The sequence below is a fragment of the Nycticebus coucang genome, chromosome 3 (assembly GCF_027406575.1).
Source record: "Nycticebus coucang isolate mNycCou1 chromosome 3, mNycCou1.pri, whole genome shotgun sequence".
NCBI lineage: Eukaryota > Metazoa > Chordata > Mammalia > Primates > Lorisidae > Nycticebus > Nycticebus coucang.
This window is the reverse complement of record NC_069782.1, coordinates 11,520,419-11,539,766: the sequence shown is the minus strand read 5'-3', so window position 1 is coordinate 11,539,766 and position 19,348 is coordinate 11,520,419. Positions and strand designations below refer to the sequence as shown.

General features: G+C 51.4%; 1 protein-coding gene across 1 annotated transcript; it reads right to left on the bottom strand.

Annotated features, from left to right (window-relative positions):
* Positions 1-852: 852 nt before the first annotated feature.
* On the bottom strand, positions 853-17,725 carry PVALB (parvalbumin). Its single transcript, XM_053586041.1, has 5 exons — positions 17,660-17,725; positions 15,315-15,384; positions 13,566-13,698; positions 12,307-12,416; positions 853-1,071 (listed from the first exon to the last, which is right to left on the bottom strand). Exons 2-5 carry the CDS (start codon positions 15,373-15,375, stop codon positions 1,043-1,045), a joined length of 333 nt encoding a protein of 110 aa, XP_053442016.1. The 5' UTR covers positions 15,376-15,384; positions 17,660-17,725; the 3' UTR covers positions 853-1,042.
* Positions 17,726-19,348: the final 1,623 nt, after the last annotated feature.

Below are 19,348 nucleotides of genomic sequence, written 5' to 3'. Positions count from 1 at the left end.
CATCTGTACTGGGGAGATCGTAACAGCACAATCTCAGAGGGTGGCTGTACAGAGGGGCTCAGCACAGAGTTAGCGCTTCTTAAACCTTAGCTACTGGTATAAATGGACTAAATTTGGGACCCTCTGGTGGAATGATCAGGATAGAGCAGCTCTTCCTTTGCTGGTGTTGCTGAATGTACACCTCGGGCAGCTGGATGAATCTTGCCATTGTGATGGGGAGCCTGCCTGATAGCAAACCCAGCACCAGGGAGAGCAGGGCTCAGCAGGGCAAGAGGGATTCAGTCCCGATGATACCATTTGAGCCCCTGGATCCAGCTGTTCTTGAAGATCTACCCCTGTCTATTCAGGCACATACGCCAATCAAGTCCTTTATTTTCTTTCTTTTTTGCTTAAGTGATTTTGGGTTGGGTTTCTATCATTTGTAACAAAAAGAATCTTAATGGCCCACTCACCCATTCATCCATCCATCCATCCATCCACCCACCCATTCACCTGTCTGCCCATCCATCCATCCGCCCACCTGTCTATCCATCCATCTATCTACCTGCATTCAAACCCCAACCAAGTCTAGCTGGATGGGCTTAGACACATCGCCCCTCTTGTTGAGATTTAGTTTCTGCATCTGTAAATAGGAGATTCATCACCTTCTTTATGGGGTGTTAACAAGGACAACATGGGTAATCCATGTAGAGAACCATGCTTCAGACCAAGTGTAGAGGAGGGGCTCAGTAAATTTCCCCGCCATCACATCATTTCTGTCTTTCAGCATATGTCCTCCTCACACCTCCCCAGATGTGTCTGGAAAGCCAACGCCCCACTGGTCCTGGGTCCTCCTGAGCAGGCAGAGTCCGATGGTACAGCCTTTATTGTTTCTCGAGCATTTTCCAGAAGAATAATGGTGTCATTTCAGGGCCTCAGGGATGGGATGGGGGAGTAAAAAATAACATAAACAAACTGAATAGAAACATAGGAGGGTGGGGAGAGGAGCTGAGAGCGAGTGGTTGGGGCAGAGAGGTGGAAGACCTGGGGCACTCAGCGCCTCTTAGCTTTCAGCCACCAGAGAGGAGAATTCTGCAAGAGAAAATGACAAAAGGAAGTAAGTAAGAGGCAGAGATGAAAGAGAGACCGTCCAAGGCCTGGCTGCAGGGCCCAGGCCCCATGCTTTCTCTTGGTTTTGTATGTGTTGCTGGAGACCTGGAGAGCCAGTGTGGGAATAAACAGGTGAATAAATGGGTGAATGAATGAAGTGAGATGGGGATGACAGGCCTACTACATGTCGTGTTTTACGGTGTCATGCCACACCCCAAATTATTACTAATAAATACAACAACAATAACGGTAATAGGTGTGACACTGTGGCTCACACCTGTAATCCTAGCACTCTGGGAGGCCAAGGAAGCTGGATACCCTGAGCACAGGAGTTTGAGACCAGCCTGAGCAAGAGTAAGCCCCCATCTCTACTAAAAACATAAACCAACAAAGCATAGAAAAACTAGCTGGGTATTGTGGCAGGTGCCTGTAGTCCCAGATACTCAGAAAGCTGAGGCAGGAGGACCACTTGAGCCCAAAAGTTTGAGGTTGCATGAGCTATACGATGGCACTCTACCCCGAGTGACAGAGTAAGACTCTGTCTCAAAAAAAAAAAAAAAAAGGGAATAAATAAATAAATTTCTGTTTATCATATGTCAGGCACTACTGTAAACACCTTATATATAGTATCTTACTTGAACTTGTTAATAACTCCCCATGGTACATTTTATCATTATTTCTTTGCTACAGATGAGAAAACTACGCCTCAGAGTCCAGCAATGTCTCTGGACTTCTCTGTCTTTCTCCGCAGGGGATGAGAGCCGATAGGAGTTGCCACTATGCGTCTTTGAGATGCCACGTCCCAGGCCTGCCCTGGAGCACAGGGTGAAGGCTGTACCGGCTCTTTGTACTATCATTGTGATGGTACAGAGTCTACAAAATGATTTCAAAATAAAAAAAACAACCAAACCAACATGTTGTACTATGGAAATGACCTGGCCTTGGCCCCAGCCAGGTGAAGGGACTGGGAAACAGACCCACCCTCTCCTACCTGCAGGCTGTCTCAGGATGGAAAGGTGGGAGACCTGGATGTGGGGCCCAGGTAGGGACTCAAGGTGGGACAGAGTGAAGGTCCAACAGGTCATTCTAGAACCCCAAGCGTAGCCAGGTGCAGTGGCTCATGCCTGTAATCCTAGCACTCTGGGAGGCTGAGGCTGGAGGCTCCCTTAAGCTTAGGAGTTCAAGACCAGCCTGAGCAAGAGCAAGACCCCATCTCTACTAAAATAGGAAAATTAGCTGGGCCTCACAGCTGTAGTCCCAGCTATTTAGGAGGCAGATGCAGAAGGATCACTTGAGCCCAGGAGTTGCTGTGAGATATGATGCCACAGCCCTCTATCCAGGGCAACAGAGTGAGACCCTGTCTCAAAAAACAAAAACAAACACACCAAAAATGCTCTTGAGCCAAGTGGTAACAGCAAGTGACAGGGATAGAATCCCACATGAACACGGAAACACCAAACACTCTTAAGAACCACCCCCACCCCTGCTCTACCAGGCAGTGAAGCACTTGCTTTCTCAGCCATGAACCCTGGTCCTGACCCGCAGAACCTCGGTGGGGCAGGTAGTTTTTTTGAGATGTTTTTTATTGCCAGTACTTTTATAATTTATTGCCAGTAACTGGCACTCATTGAATGCCTATGTGGGAGGCGCTGTGCGTGTATTATCTCACTGGCCTCTCAGCACATGCCTTTGTCTGCATTTCACAGATGGGGAAACTGGCACTCAAAAGTTAAGTAGCTTAACCAGTGTCACACAGCAGACGTGATTCCAGCCACATCCATTCTCAGGCTTCCTTCTCCATCCCAGAGATTTTTGACCTCTGAGAGGCATAGAGTGACACAGGTTCCAGCTCAAATATCGCCACCCTCATGACTGTCATATTAGCCCTTTTTTCTTTACTTCACTTGTCACTATCTGAAATGTTCTTATTTATACACTTATTTTTGTCAGTGTTGCCCTCATGGGGACATAAACTCCAGGGGGCAGGGAAGCCCTTCTCACGTGCAAAGTCTCCTGGCACCTAGAACAGTCCTGGTGCCCGGCAGGTGCTAATGAATGAATGAGATGGCCCATAAGTCCTTGGGGCTCAACAAGTTCTGACTTACATCATGTAATTCTCACAGTGCCCTAGGACGCAAGCAGGACAGTTCCAATTTTATAGATGGGGAAATGGAGGCTGGAGAAGTGAGGCATCAGTGGCACGTGGGAAACAAGAGGCAGAGCCAGGACTTGGCCTCTGACCCCAGGGACCTCCCTGATGCGAAGGTGAGAGGCCACATCCCACAGGGAAGAGTTCCAGCTCCAGCAAAAGTGCTTCCTCTCTCCAGTGCCACTTGCTATTTCATTGGGAAAAGCCGTCATTCCCTGTCCTTGGGACACTGAGCTTCACTGTCCTGGGGTACAGAGGCATGAGCCTGTCCTCCAATGCCTGCTCACAGAGGGGCTGCCCATTCCGCTGACCTTGCCCTTGGCCTGGACCTGCTTTCAGGCGCTTATTGGCAAGGAGCCTATTGCCACATTGGTACCTTCACACAAGAGGGGATCTGGGCAGTTTGTGTAAGGGGGGCCAAGAACAACCTAATCGGGGACTCTCCAGGAGTGGAGAGGCGGCATTTTGGAGCCAATGCCTCCTAACTTGGGCCCTCTGCCCACCCTGCAGTCTGCTCTGATGCGGCCGGGGCCTTGCCGGGGCCTTACCACTGCCACGTGCCCCCTGGCTTTTTGCAGAGAAGACAGGATTCTAATTTTATCCCCTCAGAACCTTGAACAGGGCATTTTGTAGATAAATTGAGGGCAGGGGCCACCTCTTCTGTGCCTTTCGTATGTGCCTCAGGGCTGAGCTCTTAGGAGCCAGGCAATTAACTACCATCCTATCAACACGCCCGCTCTAAAATGGCCAGGTCTCTCCTTAGAGAAAAACAAATGACCAAACAAGCAGAGACCCTACGAAGTCTAGATCACCTGATTTGGTAGTAGGTAGGGTCCTGGGACAAGAAATGGGCACTGAAGGGTGGGCTTCTAGGCTCAGTTCTGTCATCCACTTGTGTCCTTGGAGATGGACACCCTCCCTGGTCCTGGTTTTCTCATGAGTGAAGCGTCGGATTTGGAAGATGCCCTTCATCGGTCACACGGTATTTGAAGTAAACAAGTGGAGGATGAACTCCCAGCTCCCATTTCTTGCTCCTGTGATCTTTGACTAGATGCTTCATCTCACTGTCCCTCAGTTTCCTCATCTGTAAAATGGAGCTCCTGGTGGCACTACTTCCTAGGGCTGTTCGGAGGAGCCAGTACACAGTAAACTCTCGGCATCTGGTAGCTGTTGTAATCAAGCCACTTGGAAGCTAAGCCTGTGAAACACCAGGCTCCTGTAAATGGACTCTGTAAATGGGAGCATAGCCTTTATGTGTTAGTATTATTGTTGTCCTGGTTGCTACAGTTCGTCCCCATTATCCACACCACCATTTCCTGCCTCCATCTTGGCCTAGAACCTTCTAGCAACCCTGAAACTGGGTCTGAATCTTGTTTCATCGCTACCTGGCTAGGTGGCCACAGGTCACTACGTTAGCTCTCAGTTTTCTCATCTGTAAAGTGGGTACTATGATAATGCCTACTTGCACAGCTATTGGAAATACCAGATGAGAAAATGCAGAAAGATGCTCAGCACACAGTTGGTGGTTTATAAGTACTAATCTCACCTCCTTCAGATCTCCTGACACAGGCTGGAGCTTTGAAACAACAACAATAATCACAAAAATCCTGAAATTAACAAAGACAAGGGAGATAGAAACAGACGGGAAGTCTAAATAGCAGCCACCTGACCTGGTACAAACTTCTATCTCATGGTGTTATAATCCTGTCTCATGACCATCCACCATGGAAATGCAGTCTCTGACCCTCGGTTTCTTCATCTTTAAAATGGGGGTACTCCCAGTGAGAATGGCCCACATCACAAAATCTCAAAACTGCAGATGCTGGCGTGGATGTGGAGAGAAGGGAACACTTTTACACTGCTGGTGGGACTGAAAACTAGTACAACCTTTCTGGAAGGAAGTATGGAGAAACCTCAATGCACTCAAGCTAGACCTCCCATTTGATCCTGCAATCCCATTACTGGGCATCTACCCAGAAGGAAAAAAATCCTTTTATCATAAGGACACTTGTACTAGACTGTTTATTGCAGCTCAATTTACAATCGCCAAAATGTGGAAACAGCCTAAATGCCCACCAACCCAGGAATGGATTAACAAGCTGTGGTATATGTATACCATGGAATACTATTCAGCCATTAAAAAAAATGGAGACTTTACATCCTTCGTATTAACCTGGATGGAAGTGGAAGACATTATTCTTAGTAAAGGATCACAAGAATGGAGAAGCATGAATCCTATGTACTCAATTTTGATATGAGGACAATGAATAACAATTAAGGTTATGGGGGGGAAGCAGAAAGAGGGACGGAGGGAGGGGGGTGGGGCCTTGGTGTGTGTCACACTTTATGAGGGCAAGGCATGATTGCAAGAGGGACTTTACCTAACAATTGCAATCAGTGTAACCTGGCTTATTGTACCCTCAATGAATCCCCAACAATAAAAATAAATCAATAAATAAATAAAATGGGGGTACTGAGAACAGCTCCTCATAGGGTTACGGTAAGGCGTACGCGAGCTAAAGAAGAACAGTGACGAGTACTGTGCCTGGCACACAGTGGGGAAAAAATTCAATGAACTCTGAATGTTAAAGTATGAGGCCAGAGGGACCCAGAACCTTCTGCCCTCTGTTTGCAAGTACAGCTTTACTTTTGCGGTCTGACACCTCCCTCAAGGCCCACTGGGGCCAGCTTGCTGATGTCTTCATTGTCCAATAAGAAGGAGAAAGAGAACATAGGGATGGGGGTGTGAGGGAGGCTCAGAGGACCAGAGGGTTCTGTTCTTTTCTTTCTCTTAGGAAACTGAAATTAGCCTAATTAGGTCTGCGCCAGTCCTAATTGGACAAATTTAGAAGCCTTTGACAGGTGAGATCTGGGCAGTTTGTGTAAGGGGGGCCAGAGCGAAACTGAGATGGTCATTGAGTCAGCAGCTGGAAGGCTCTTTCCTTCCCTCTGTCGTGATGACCGGGATGAAGGAAACGGCCTCCTGGTTTATCGCCTCACCTCTAAATAGCTCCTGGGCTCGGTTTCTTATAAATCGGTATTGCAAACAGGGATCACCTTCCCATCCCTGAGAACTGGCAGGCAGGGTCATTTGGGGTCAAACTAGACAGCGCAAGGAGGCAGAGTAGACAGTTCTGGGTGCCAAGCACTGCATCCCATTGGCTTTCTTATCTCCATTTTTTTAGGGAAACTGAGGCTGAGAATCACTCGTCTCAGAAGATTCTAACTTAGATGTGGCTTGGCCAGCTGCATCTCCTTGGTTCTGACTCCAGAGGCAGGAGAGGGATAGATGGAGGGTAAAGCCTCCGTGGCTCTCTCTTACAGGAGGCCAGTTATATAAGGAGGGTTGTTTCCTCTCCCCTCGCTCAATCTTATCTAGCGCAGCATAAGGCAAAGTCCACACGGGAATAAAAAGGAGCAGATTGCTAAGCACAGAAGCCATTTATAACTCCAGCGTCTCAGCTCAGCTTGGGGGAGGAGCTGGTGAAGTCAGGAGACCCAGGTCCCATTCGGCCAAGGACTTGCTGTGTGACTTTGGCACTTAACGGGGCCTCAGTTTCCATCTCTCTCATTAGGAATAACAGCATCCTCTTGACCTCATTAGGCTGGTGTGAGGACAATGAGATGGGACAAAAGATCATACACCTTAGAGAAAGTTCAGCCATCAGGACAAAGTCCAGCACATCAGGGGGCTGGCCTTGATGTGCACATCCTCTCTCAGTTGGAAATCAAATCCCATCAGGGCTGAAGGGCTGGAATTACAGGAAGGCAGGGAGAGTCTCCTTCCATTCCCCGTACTTTTCTCCCATCTTAGACTTTCTGTGGAGGACTGGGGTTCCATTACTTCCAAAGGGTTTTGAGGTGGCTTACAAGCAAATGCATTCACAAAAGACAAGAGGAAAGGAATCATCTCGCTTCATTTGAACCACAGCCCTTGCATGTGGGTATTTTCTCCCCGCTTTGCAGATGAGGAAAAGGATGTGCCCAGAGAGGAGAAGGTGTGGCCATTCCCCCAGCTGGTACTGTGTGTGTGCGTGCATTTGGCTTTTGGCAGAGTCTGTTTCCTACCTGAGTCAGGTGTCCTGCCACAGCCCGAGGGCTTCCTCCACCACTCAAGCCTCCAAGGTAAATAGGCTACTTCAGGATAAAAGAGAACCGATTTTGCCAGAGGGAAACAGAAAAGGCAAATGCCTTAAGGCATGTGAATGGCACAGGCTGCTACAGTCAGGCAATAATTATGCCTACATTTTTCAGCCACAGAAGCAAAAAAGCAAATATAGGCTCTTGAGTTGGAATAGGTTTAAGGCATCGGAAAGCAGATCCATCAACCAGGAATAGGTTTCAGCGATCAGGTGCAAGCTTGTGTATGGGGTGGGTGGATCTTTTCCCCAGCACTGTGGGTTATAGCAAGATAGTAGAGGTCAGGGTTTGAAATGCACCCCATACTTTGTAGCAAGTTGTTCTGCTCCCTGAGCCTTGGTGTCCTTGTTGTATAAGTATTAAAGGTAGAGCTGTTGTGATTTTTGAATGAGCTAAAAGAGACAAGGCTTGTGTTCAGTACTTAGCAGGATGTGGGCACGGAAGCCAACCTTGATTCCTGCTTGTGTGTACCTTTGATATGGGCAGGAATTGAATTTGGAGAGCTGAGGCTGGGGACACGTGCCTGAGTGAAGCAGGTGGCAAATGATCCTGGCTAGACCACCGAGCCTCCCTTCTGGCTCTGCAACAGAGTGCCCTGGGCATGTTACTTAAACTCTCAGTGCCTCGGTTTCCTCACTTGCAAAGCAGGGATAGTGATGTCATCTACCTCCTAGGATTAGCGTAAGGCAGTGGTTCTCAAAATGTGCTTCCCCAGCCCATCAGCAACACCAGCTAACCTGTTAAAAAAGCAAAAGGCTTGGGCTCCAGCTAAGGAATCAGAAGCTCCTGTGGTGGGGTGCAGCCCTCAGTGCTGTGGACGGCCCCCAGGGGATTCTGACGGTTGCTCCAGTTTGAGACCCACTGTGGTGAAGGTGAGGTGCCTGGACACACCTACTGCACAGGGTGCCTCGTCTGCTTTTGTGCCTGGGCTTTGTGACTGCAGCTGAGCTTTTTGGCACCTATCTTCCCTTTCTAGCTTCTCTCTCCTGCCTGCCTTAAAATTCCCCTTTCCCAGCTCTGCATCAGCCTTTCAGGGTGGTGTTCAAGAATCAATCGACCACATCTATAAAAGTCTTTTGAGCTTCCTGGAAGTAGCTGCCCCAGAGACAGGAATGCAAAGGGTTATTATTAGATCTTTGTCTTGCTCCCCTTCCCTTCAGTGCAGGATCTTAAAGCACCTGGTAAATATCATTCACCTTCAAAAGGACAAACAGAGCAGGGATAGTGGCAGTCCCTGGTTCTGGGCTCCCTCAGCACCTGCTACATGTCCATCCCCAGCCCATGCGTGTGTGCAGCCCTTGCCAGCAGATCCCTGCTCTCTGCATGTAGGTGTTAATGCTTCCTCATCATTACATCCCCAGAGCTGGATGCATATTCATTCATTCATTCATTCATTTCATGACAAACTTCTTGTTCTCCGACTCTGTGGCAGGCCCCATCCTGGGTTGTCTAAACGGAACAAAGCAAAGTGCCTGCTCTGTGGAGCTGACATTCTAGTAGGGGGAGAGGAACAACCAGTTAGTCAATAAATAAAATCATCTTATGGTATATGCTCACCAAACTTGAATGAATGAATGAATGAAGCAAGCTCAGGTCATGTGCTGTGGAGTTTACAGGCCTGGCCTCAGATCTTGACCTTTTCTCCTCCTATCTCGGGGAGTTTAGGCAAACCCTCAGCCTCTCTGAGCCTTGGTGTCCTCATCTATAAAAAGGGAGCAGTCACAGTATCCATCTCAAAGATAGCTAGGAAGATTAAATGAGTGACGTGATAAGCACAGTGCCCGGCACGTATTGAATGCTCCCCAAAGTCATATGCTGTTGCTGTCATCATTCAAGGTCACACGGCTGAGCCTAAGGACTGAACTGGTCCCCTGTGGAGAGGTTTATCCACTAGGACATCTGTGAAATCCCAGAGCTGGAATGGACCCCAGTGATTGGCTAGTGATCTGACCCCTGATTTAAAGACCAGGCACCTAAAGGTCAGAGGGGTTTTATGATTTGCCCTAGGAGCCCCTGAGGAGTTAAAGACACCCTCCTGCTGGTAGAGGGGGCACAGATCCTCTGACTCTTATAGGGAGCTGGCAGCAATGGCACCTTGCCCATTTCAGGTTCTGCCTGAAGCAGAACCTCTGGGTCCTGTAAAGGGCTCTGTCTTCTATTTCACCACCCAATGGGCACCATCACACCCACCCTTCCTGGGTTTAGGAGGTGGGGAGGGGCATCTGAATCTTCTTACTTCAAACGCATGAAGTTTGGGGTCCCACTGCCTCGGGGTCATCTGCAGTCTTTGCCCATTTCATCTCTTGCCCACAGGCTTAACAGAGGGTGCACAGGTTGGCCTGGGCCTGGTCTGTGCTGTCACATAGATCTGGGCTTGAATCCTGGCCCTGGCACTTGCAGGCAGTGTGACCTTGGGCTCCCTGAGCTGCTCTTTCTGCACCTGCACTTATGTCCTCTGTCATCCCAAGTTCAGATGAGGTGACACTTGTACAGAGCCCAACACTGGGCTGGACACACACTATATGCCCAGTAATAATTCTTCCATCTCACTCTCAGCAAACCAGTCTTGCCCATTTCTGAACACACTCTAAACTTTCCAGCCTTTGCTGATGCCAACACCTTGCCTGGACATCCCTCTCTCTGTCCCTCCCAGCCTGTGGCATTCCTGCCCATAGCCTCCAAATCTGCAGTGAGGCCTGCTGTCTACACCTATCAGCCTGCGCTGGCAGGAGCATTCATTTTTGTGTATATACATAGAACTCTACGCAGTGTGCAGATAGAGTAACAATAGCATTTACTGAACAATTACTATGAGCCCTAAGTGCCAGGCACTGTGCTCAGCACTGCCAGGTTATCATCACAGTTTACAGATGAAGCAGCTGGGGCTCAGGGTCATGGAGCTGCTGCCCAGGGCACCCAGCCAGAAAATGGGCCTGTTTCATCTCAGAAAACATCTGCTGACTCTGTCGGAAGACTTTAGTCGTTGCTTTAAGATCTGGGTGAGGCAGGGAGGGAGGAGGAGGCAGGGAAGTGGGGCAGGGTCTGGCCTGGTTTCTCATCATCATTTAGGTTGTCTGGAGAAGCCAGCCATGAAGACCCTGCCAGGGCTTCTGAGCTGTGGCATATTGGCTGCAAGCAAAAACAGGAGGCAGGTCTGGAGGCTTGGATTAGGGTCACGGTGGGATTCAGGCCTTGGGGTAGAGAGGTCTGCAGAGTGGTTTGGTGAGGACGGGGGGTGGGGGAGTGAGGGAGGGGCATCTGCCACTCATCAGAATCTGCCAGTGGCCAAGCCACCAATGCCGCCCCCCCCCCAAAAAAAAAAACCCTCGGCCTCACTCCCTCCTTCCCAGCCACAAGAAGGGCATCTGGCATCAGATGTTCGGGGAACTCCCTGCATCTGACCTAGGTAGAGATTCTCCACTCTTACTTCTGGCAAAAATAAAACTTTAATAAACTTACATTCATTTCAGAATACTTGTACTTTTCCCAAATCAATTTTGTGTCTATAGGCACTTAATTTTCACTGTAAGCCCAGACAGGCCTCGGGACAAGTTTGTGTACCCCACTGGCCAGGCAAGGGAACCTAGCCATGGAGAGGTGGTGAGTTCAAGGTCACAGCTGGCGGGGGGCGGAGAGGAAGCAGAGAATGAGGATCTGGACCAAATGCTCAGGAGACACATGTTGTTAATTACTCATTTTGTGTCTGATATCAGCTGCATACTGGGGATGAGTACAGCCCAGTCCCTTTTAAAAAAATTTTTAGTTAACAAACATATATGCAGCATTTACTCTGTGCCAGCCACACTTCTAAGCATTTGACATATTAACATATCTAATCCTCATGATAACTTTCTGAGTTAAGAACTATCACTACCCTTAGTTCAGAAATGGGAAAACTGAGGCCCAGAGTAGTTATGTAAATGGCCCAAGGTCACCCAGCTCGAAAGTGGCAGGGAAGGGATTTGAACATAAATAGTCTGGGCCCAGAGGTCAAGCACCTGCACAATTTTCTCTGAGATTGGCCATTACAGGAGCAGACGGAGGCATAGGATGCTGCAAAGTCTCCTTCAGACCTGGTTCTCTGGCAAACCACTCTCCACCACTGTATCCTGCGTTCTGAACTAGGCTAAGCACCTTCGACGTCCATGTGCCCACCTGCAACATGGAGATAGTCGCCAAGCATGTCATGATGCTAAGAGAGGTCACAATGCTTGACATGCTCCACCAATGCCAGGCAGACCCCAATGGCGGAGGCCGTGGGGTGGTGTATGTGCACCTCCAGCCCTTGCCGATGCTAAAAGCAAAGCTTGAAAGGCAAGGCAGGGCCAGCTATTCTCTTTCCAAATCCCCAGCTGATTCCTGGCTGGCTGTTTTGCCTGGCTGTCCTGCAGCACTGGAATGGTATATATGAATGAAGCCAAAATAGGTTTGGGACTCGAGGTTATGGGACACCCGGACAAGATGCAGAGCAGGAGAGGAGATAAAGAATTTCCATCTCCAGGATCAGAGAATGTGAGAGGCATAGGGTCCTTGGGGATCAGTTGGCCTCATCTCCTTGTGTTACAGATGAGAGATGGGGGCCCAAGAATGAGAATGCTGCCCAAGGTCACACAGCCAGTTTGGGCAGCATTCCCATTCTCACAGCCCAGACCAGTAGCCACACAAAGGTGCAGGCAAAGTTCAGGGAAAATCCCAAATTCTCCTGGATCCATACCCAGTAGAGAAAAAAAGAGAACTACTTCTGTTTGAATTGTTCAGATTTAGAAAAATATGTCAGTTTTTCTCGTCCCGGTGTATGTAATACGGCTCTCCGATCTGACAGCTTGCCTTTGATCGCCCCTTCCTTGTGACGGGCATACCTTGAACTTTAAGCATCCAAATATCCCCAGATGTGCAATATTCCCAGACCGCTGGTCAGGGCCACCTACCATCAACTCCAATCTTGCCGTCCCCATCTTTGTCCCCAGCAGCCATCAGTGTCTTGGTTTCTTTAGCAGACAGTTCTCTGGCATCAGGAGAGAAGCCCTTTAGGAGGAATCTGGAGGAAGAAAGGGAGAAAGCCAAGGAAGGAGTCAGGAACACCGCCTGTGGTATGCTGGCGTCTGTGGGGGTGGGGGCAGCTGGGACAGGTAGCAAGCATCGGGCATGGGCAGTTGTGCTGTGCCGGGCAGCCTGGTCGGTGGCCCACCCTTCATGGGTGCGTGTGCGGGGAAGGACAAGTTGTCCTCAGAGAAGGGTCAATCCCACCTCAGGGTGGGCACCTGCATTTTTAATTTATTCAACAGACATCTACAAAATGTCTTCTCTGTGTCAAGGCTGGGGTTATGGTGGTGGTCTTAGGAAGGAACCTGAGAACATGGGGAGTAGGTCCAGTGTCCAGGACAGACCACATGGTGTGAAGGACACAGGGAAGGCTGCGGCCACCCACCTGGCTGAGGGAGGGGTCGGGGGAGGCTTCCTAGACAAGGTGATGCTGGAGGACAGGGGACGTCAGCCTCTGTGCCTTTCTGTGTGCATATGAGTGGACAGAAGGAGCAGGTTTTGGGGGAAACAGAATGCATGTGGAGACCTCTTTCCATACCCTCCCCATTCTCGTATGGACAAAATCCAAGGCAGCCTTGGCCACAGGGTGACATAAAGCACAGCTGGGTTGGCAGATATGCCAAGTGGCCGAGGGGTCTTTGCTGCTACAGTTTGCATTTCCTGGTCATATCCTTCTCCTTTGCTTGGCTCCAAGGATCCCGGAACCCCCCAAATGCCTTCTCACTCTAAGGCTGGTCCAGCAATTGCTCTAAGCTGCACCAGTACAGAAGGGGTGGGGTCGGCAGGATGGTGAAGGTGCCTTTTAGACAAATGAAAATCAATGAAATCTTGAAGTGAATGTTTTCTGCCTTGCCTGTGGTGTCAGGCAGGAAGTAAAACGGCCTCTTCGTTTGTATTAAATTATTAAGTAGCATCATTCCATTAGCAATATTAAGTGGCTATAATTTAAGCTAGTTAGTTGTACTTTCAGATGAGGGTTTTGCTCTTTGGAAGCAACAAGGCTGGGAGGCGCTTCCCCCGGGGCTCTCTGGGGCTGAGCCCTATGGTCACGCCTGGTTACTTTCTGTGAAGGTTGCAGAGACCAGGGCAGGTCTGAAGGGAATTTGGAAGCAAGAGTCCCCCCCGTCCCCTCCCTGCAGCTTACCCCAGCTCATCCTCCTCAATAAAGCCACTCTTGTCTTTATCCAGGATGTGGAAGACCTTCTTCACATTATCCGCACTTATTTTCTTCAGGCCGACCATTTGGAAGAACTTTTTGTGGTCGAAGGAGTCGGCAGCTGTGCGAGGGAAGAGCAGAGTCAAATGAGGACCAAGAAGGGACAGTAGAGAAGGATGGGGGGTGGGGGGGAGTCACAGCATTTGGTGATGGATCCTACTTGCCAGTTATGGGGAGTGGGAGGCATGCACCTCCGTCCTGGTCCAGGAGAAGATTTTCTGGCCAAGGTCACTAGCCGGAGGTGGAAGAGGTAGGCTCACACCCAGATATCCTGGTGCTCCAGCCTGCTTCCCATTTCCACCGCACCTTTTCCTAATGCCAGGGATAGACCCTGAGAACCCAATCCAGACTTCTATTCTCTTCAGAACCTTGTGGCCATGAAGCATTTTGGGTGTGGCTGGGTGGGAGTGGGCTGGGGAGTTGAAGGTGACGTGAACCTGGTGTGTGTCTGTTGGACTCTTAGGAGGAGGGTCGACCTTCTTTCCAAGTTTCTCTCAAGGTCACACAGTGGGAGGAAGGGACGACCCAGAAGTCCTGGCTTTGCCACAGAAGTCCGTTCCAGTGGCAGTAGCAGGTGTGTGTTGGAAGGCTCTCCCGGAATGCCCAACTAAGTTTTTTCTCAGGGGTAGCCAGGTGGCTCAAGGTGAAGGGGGTGGGTTATCACAGAACACTAGGAGGGGGCTTCCCAGAGGTTCTTGTGCTCAGGGGAGGGGGCACCAAGCAGAAAGGAAATGGGAGTCCCTCCTTCCCTCCAGTTTTCTGTGTTCTAGAGCTCCTTCTTAAGAACACCTGGGAAAGGGGACAGTATTACACCTTGTGTGTAGGGGGGGGGCTGTTGAGAAGGAAAGTTGTCCTGTCCACCTCTGACACTAGGACAGGAGACCAAGATCTGGAGGCGACCCTGGTTCTAACACTCCTTCTGCCGGTTAGGTGACCTTGGGCAAGTTTTTCATGCCTTGTTTTCTAGTGTCCCCTCATCTGGGCGATGGGGAGGACAGAGGCAGGCAGCTAAGCGCTGAAGTCCCAGGCAGTTCTGGAGAGGCCAGACTGCCATTGCCCTCCTTTGGCTGCCTAAAGAGGCTGGAAGGCGCTGGGGACACTCAGTACAGGATTGGGCACAGCTGGGCGCCGGCTCCAGAAGGTCACCTCGCCCGAAGGTCCGTCGGAGGAGAGGGGCTCTGAGCCCTGGGAGGGAATTCGGATAGTGGGGGGTTGGGGGGGAGGCAACAACGGCCACCTCCAGGCGAAAGTCCTGCTCAGGATGGGGTCCAGGAAAAGAATTAATGGGAAAGAAGGCGCACGCGCCTGCAGCCCCTCCGCGCGCCTTAAAGGAGAAGTCCCGCGCGCACAGGGACCCCGGAGGTCCCTCCTCCGACCCTGATCTTTGTCCTTGGTTGGTCCCAGACTCCGAGTCCTCCCAGCGTGGCCACCCTGCTTTTGGCGCCCGCAAGTTTCTATGGCTCCGGCCGGGCACTGGCCTCCCCACCCGCTCCCAGTTCCGCCCGGACAGAGTTTGGGGACTGCTGAAGCTGCCCCCGCCCGGACCCCGCCGGCGTCCGGCCGGATGAGCCGGCAGAAGAGCGCTGGGGAGGACCCGGCGGGCCGCAGACCTGAAAGGTGCAGGGGCGAGGGCGGTGGATGAGGGGAGAGGGGCGGGGAGGGGAGCGTGCTGCTCACCCGCAAAGGCTCCCACTGCCTTCTTGATGTCCTCAGCGCTGAGCAAGTCTGTCATCGCCATCCTGCAACTCTTTGAGCGGGCAGAGCAAGTGCGAAAAGATTAAAAAGTGCTTTTCTCATCATTTCTGCTCATATGACCAGCGCTGCAGTACCGCGCGCCGCCCGCCCGGTCTGGCACCGCGCCAGGGGCACCCGGCTCCGCGCTCAGCCGGGGCGGCTCAGTCCAGCCGCGCCGCTGAGCAGCGTGGGCCGCGAGCGGGAGGGCGCCCACCTGCTCCCATGCCCGCCTCGCTCCGCCGGGGGTCCTCAGGATCCCGGGGGTGGGGGGGCTGCAGCCAGGGCACGAGGGGAAGGGGTCATCTCTGGAATCTTAGCGAGCGCCCGAGTCACCCCCAGGTCTGGGGAGTCCACCTGCACTCAAGGGCACACAGAAGTTGCTGGGTCTCCGACATGGGTGGGCACTTGGAGGAAGATCCTGGACCAGCAGGCTGGCACCCCAGTGGGCTCCTCTGCCCTGCTGCCGTTCTCTCTCCACTCCTATCTGCGGCCTTTGCTCTGGTCTATCCTAGATGCAAATTTATGCTGCAAAATCCGAGGTGGTGAAACCTGACCCGCCAGACCCAGAGAGAGGCTGGTAGGGACAGGGACAGGAAGGAGCTGCTGGGGCGCTTTGCTGGGTCCCCATCGCACATCTGGCTGGGGATGTGCATTCAGAAACCTGACTTATTTTATTCATTTATTCGTTCATTCATTCATTTATTTATTTAATTTTTTGCTGGCTCGTCATTTCAAAGAGCCTTTCTCAGCTCTCTGTGATTTGCTTTCTGGGCACCAAGGGATTGGGGGAGGGTGTCCAGACTCTCTGCTTCCCTACACATTCTGGGGGAAGGAAGGGTGGGGAGCTGCTGGGAATCTCTATGCACCCTCCTAGAAGGCCCTGTGCATGTTTGGGGTGAGGGTGGCACCATCTGACTACATTTTCTAGACCAATTAAGCAAGCATGGGGGTTTGCACTTCCCTTTAGGGAAATGTGACACTCCTGTCTTTATGGAGCCAGAGACTAGTTACATTCCTCCCCTTGGTCCCACTAGGGTCCAGCTGCAACCAGCTACCTCTAGAATGTGTGAGTGCTGGTCTGGGAGTTGGGAGGGCTGGGTTCTGGGTCACGGGCTGCACTAACTCTCTGTGTGACCTTGGCTTCTGGCCTTCTTTTCTTGGCTTCTGTGTCCCTCTGTTGTATTAGAGTCCCCCTCTAGTGGGACTTAGGACCTCCAACTTCAGGGATGAGCAGGAAGGCAGGGGCTGGGATGGTAGTGGCCCTTGTGGTGGGGACCAGAGAGAGCTGCTTAGCTGCCTAGTTGCTCAAGTTCCCTGATGCTTTCTGTCAACACTGTCTCCTCCGACTCAGCGCTGGATGGCTGCCCTTCCTGGAAACCTTAGGACGCTCCTGCTGGCCCCTCTCTGTGAGTCAGCTCCTTGGGGCAACAGCTGCCAGCTGCTTCCAAGGCACCGAGGCTGCAGTTCCTGACCTGCTTGAGGCCTTCCCAGGACCTCCTGCCTCTGCCCCTTGCCCCCAGCGGGGCTGCTAACTCCGACATGCTGGGCCTGTGCTACCAACTCAGGCCCAACATGAGCTCCCAGGCCCAGCTCACTTCAGGGACCTTGTTGAAGAGTCTATTTCCCCAGCTGGGGGGACCCTCATGCTATATTGGTAGGGAAACTGAGTCTGGAGAATCGTGACTGGTTTAAGGACACTCAAGTCTACTAACTTGGATTTCAGTGACCCTCTTTGGTCCTCTCTGGGGCCCAGGTCCCAGCTCTAAGCCCCACACATCTGAGCCACAGGCTGGCTCCTGGAGAGTCCTCAAATGCTGACTCCATGGCAAAGTCTGCAGCTTCAACAGAGGCCATTCTTCTTCCCTCTCGTTCCCTCATCCCTCCCTGATGCTGAGTTCTCCCATCCACTTGGCACCCTCTCTGGGTCTGAGTCCCTGGCCAGAGCATCAGACATGTTGTCAGGTCAGCCCATCAGCCCTCCACAGTCCACCTCTGGAGTCCTCTGTTCTGTAGGTCCCCTATGATGGCATCACCAGAGTCCACAGCTGTCTGGCTCCTCCCCTCTGGTTCTACAGATGGGGAATCTGAGAGATTCCAGGGGGAGAGATTTGTCCCAGGCCACAACAGGAGTCAGGAGGAGAACACAGGAATCTTACTCTCAGTCCCGAACTCCACAGCTGCCTGCCTTTCAGCTCCCTCACCCCCGCCCCTGGGGCACTGGGGGAAGGGGACACGTGGCTGCCTCATCCTGTGGCATCCCTCTGTCCTCTGCTCTCAATAGCACTCACCTTGGGTGGGGGTGGAGGGTTGGAGCTTGCCCTGTAAGGCTGGGCTGGTGGGAGATCCTGACGGGAAGTGAGCCTGGCGGAGGGGATGGCCACCTATATAGACTTCTGCCCTGGCTATTTTGGGAGGTGGCGCCCCCCCCCCTCAGTGCCCGGCCCCCTCCCCTTCTGGTGTCAGGTACTCCCCAGCTATGGTGCTGGGTGTCTGTATCACATTCACCCTCCCTGGGCCCATTGAGCCAGGCCTATTAATAACCTCTGTCCCCTGCCTCCTTTCAGCACCCAAAATTGAGGCCTAGGCAGGGCCTGCCTCTTCCACGAAGTCTTCCATGACCACTCTAGATGGCAGCAATAAGAATGGAAGGAGCATTGTCTTTTGTGCATGAGGTGGAGCAGGCTCCTTCTCTACCTCCTCTCATCACTCCAACCTTGCTATGTAGGCTTGGGTGCTCTTGCACAGATAAGGAAACAGCATGAAAGTGTTAGATGCTAAGTGACCTACTGCCCAAAGCTATGGCCTGGGGCAGAGCGTAGACTTGGCAGTTTCACGTGCTGATCCAGTGCCTGGCAGAGAGAGGTGCTCTGTGTGTTCTCAAACAAGTCCCTTCTTCCCTCTGGGTCTCTCCATCTGTAAAATGAGCTCTGTTGGGACAGACTGCACATTAAGGGTGAGCTTCAGGGGGAAAATAAGACCCCTGAAATTGTATACAAAGTGCCACATGCAAATGGAACAAAGGTCCAAAGCTTTCGCGATTTGCAAAAGGATCTCTGATGCTGTCTTGGAGATGCTTCCAAGACATTGTCTTACACTGCTGCCCAGGCATGTGATTTGAAAAGCATGAATGAACAAATGAGTTCAACAAATATTTATTGAGTATCTAATATAAACAGCATGATATATTTCTTCCCTCATCCCTAAGCTTCAAAAGAATCTCCCGGAGGCTAGGCATGGTGGTTCATGCCTGTAATCCCAGCATTCTCAGAGGCTGAGGTGGGTAGATTGCTTGAGCTCAGGAGTTTGAGGCCAGCTAAGCAAGAGTGAAACTCCTGTCTCTGACAAAATAGAAAAAATTAGCTGAGCATGGTGAAGGCACCTGTAGTCCTAGCTACCTGGGAGGCTGAGGCAGGAGGATGGCTGCCCAGGAGTTTGAGGTTGCTGTGAGCTCGGCTGAGGCCAGGGCACTCTGGCCTGGGCAGCAGTGTAAGACAATGTCTCCAAAGAATAAAAGAAGACTCTCCAGGGTGCTGACATCATCCAGTTCTTGACTGGGATGTGAGGAGGAGGCCAGTCTGTTTGTGAGCAAGGCCCCATGGATGGAAAGAGCAGAGGGGAAGGACTGCAGGACAGGGGCCCAGGTGAAGACGGTGGCAGCAGCAACGGGGGGTGGGGAGCATCTCCAAGGGAGAATCTTCCAGACTTGGGGCTGTGGCATGAATGAGAGGGGCAAATCCAAGTTGCTGCTAAGTTTTTAAGGCAGTGCTGTTTATAGAGGAGGGGAGTCTAGGGAGGAGGTGGTTCCCAGCATGGCATTGAGAAGCCTAGGATGTTGGGGCTGGGACAGCCTCATGGTACTCTTCCACAGCCTGCTACAGCCTACATCACATTAGACATGGAGACACCAAAGCCCAGGCGACTTACCCAAATCCCGTAGAGAGAAGTAGGGGAGTTAACAGCTTGATCTGGACTTGGGG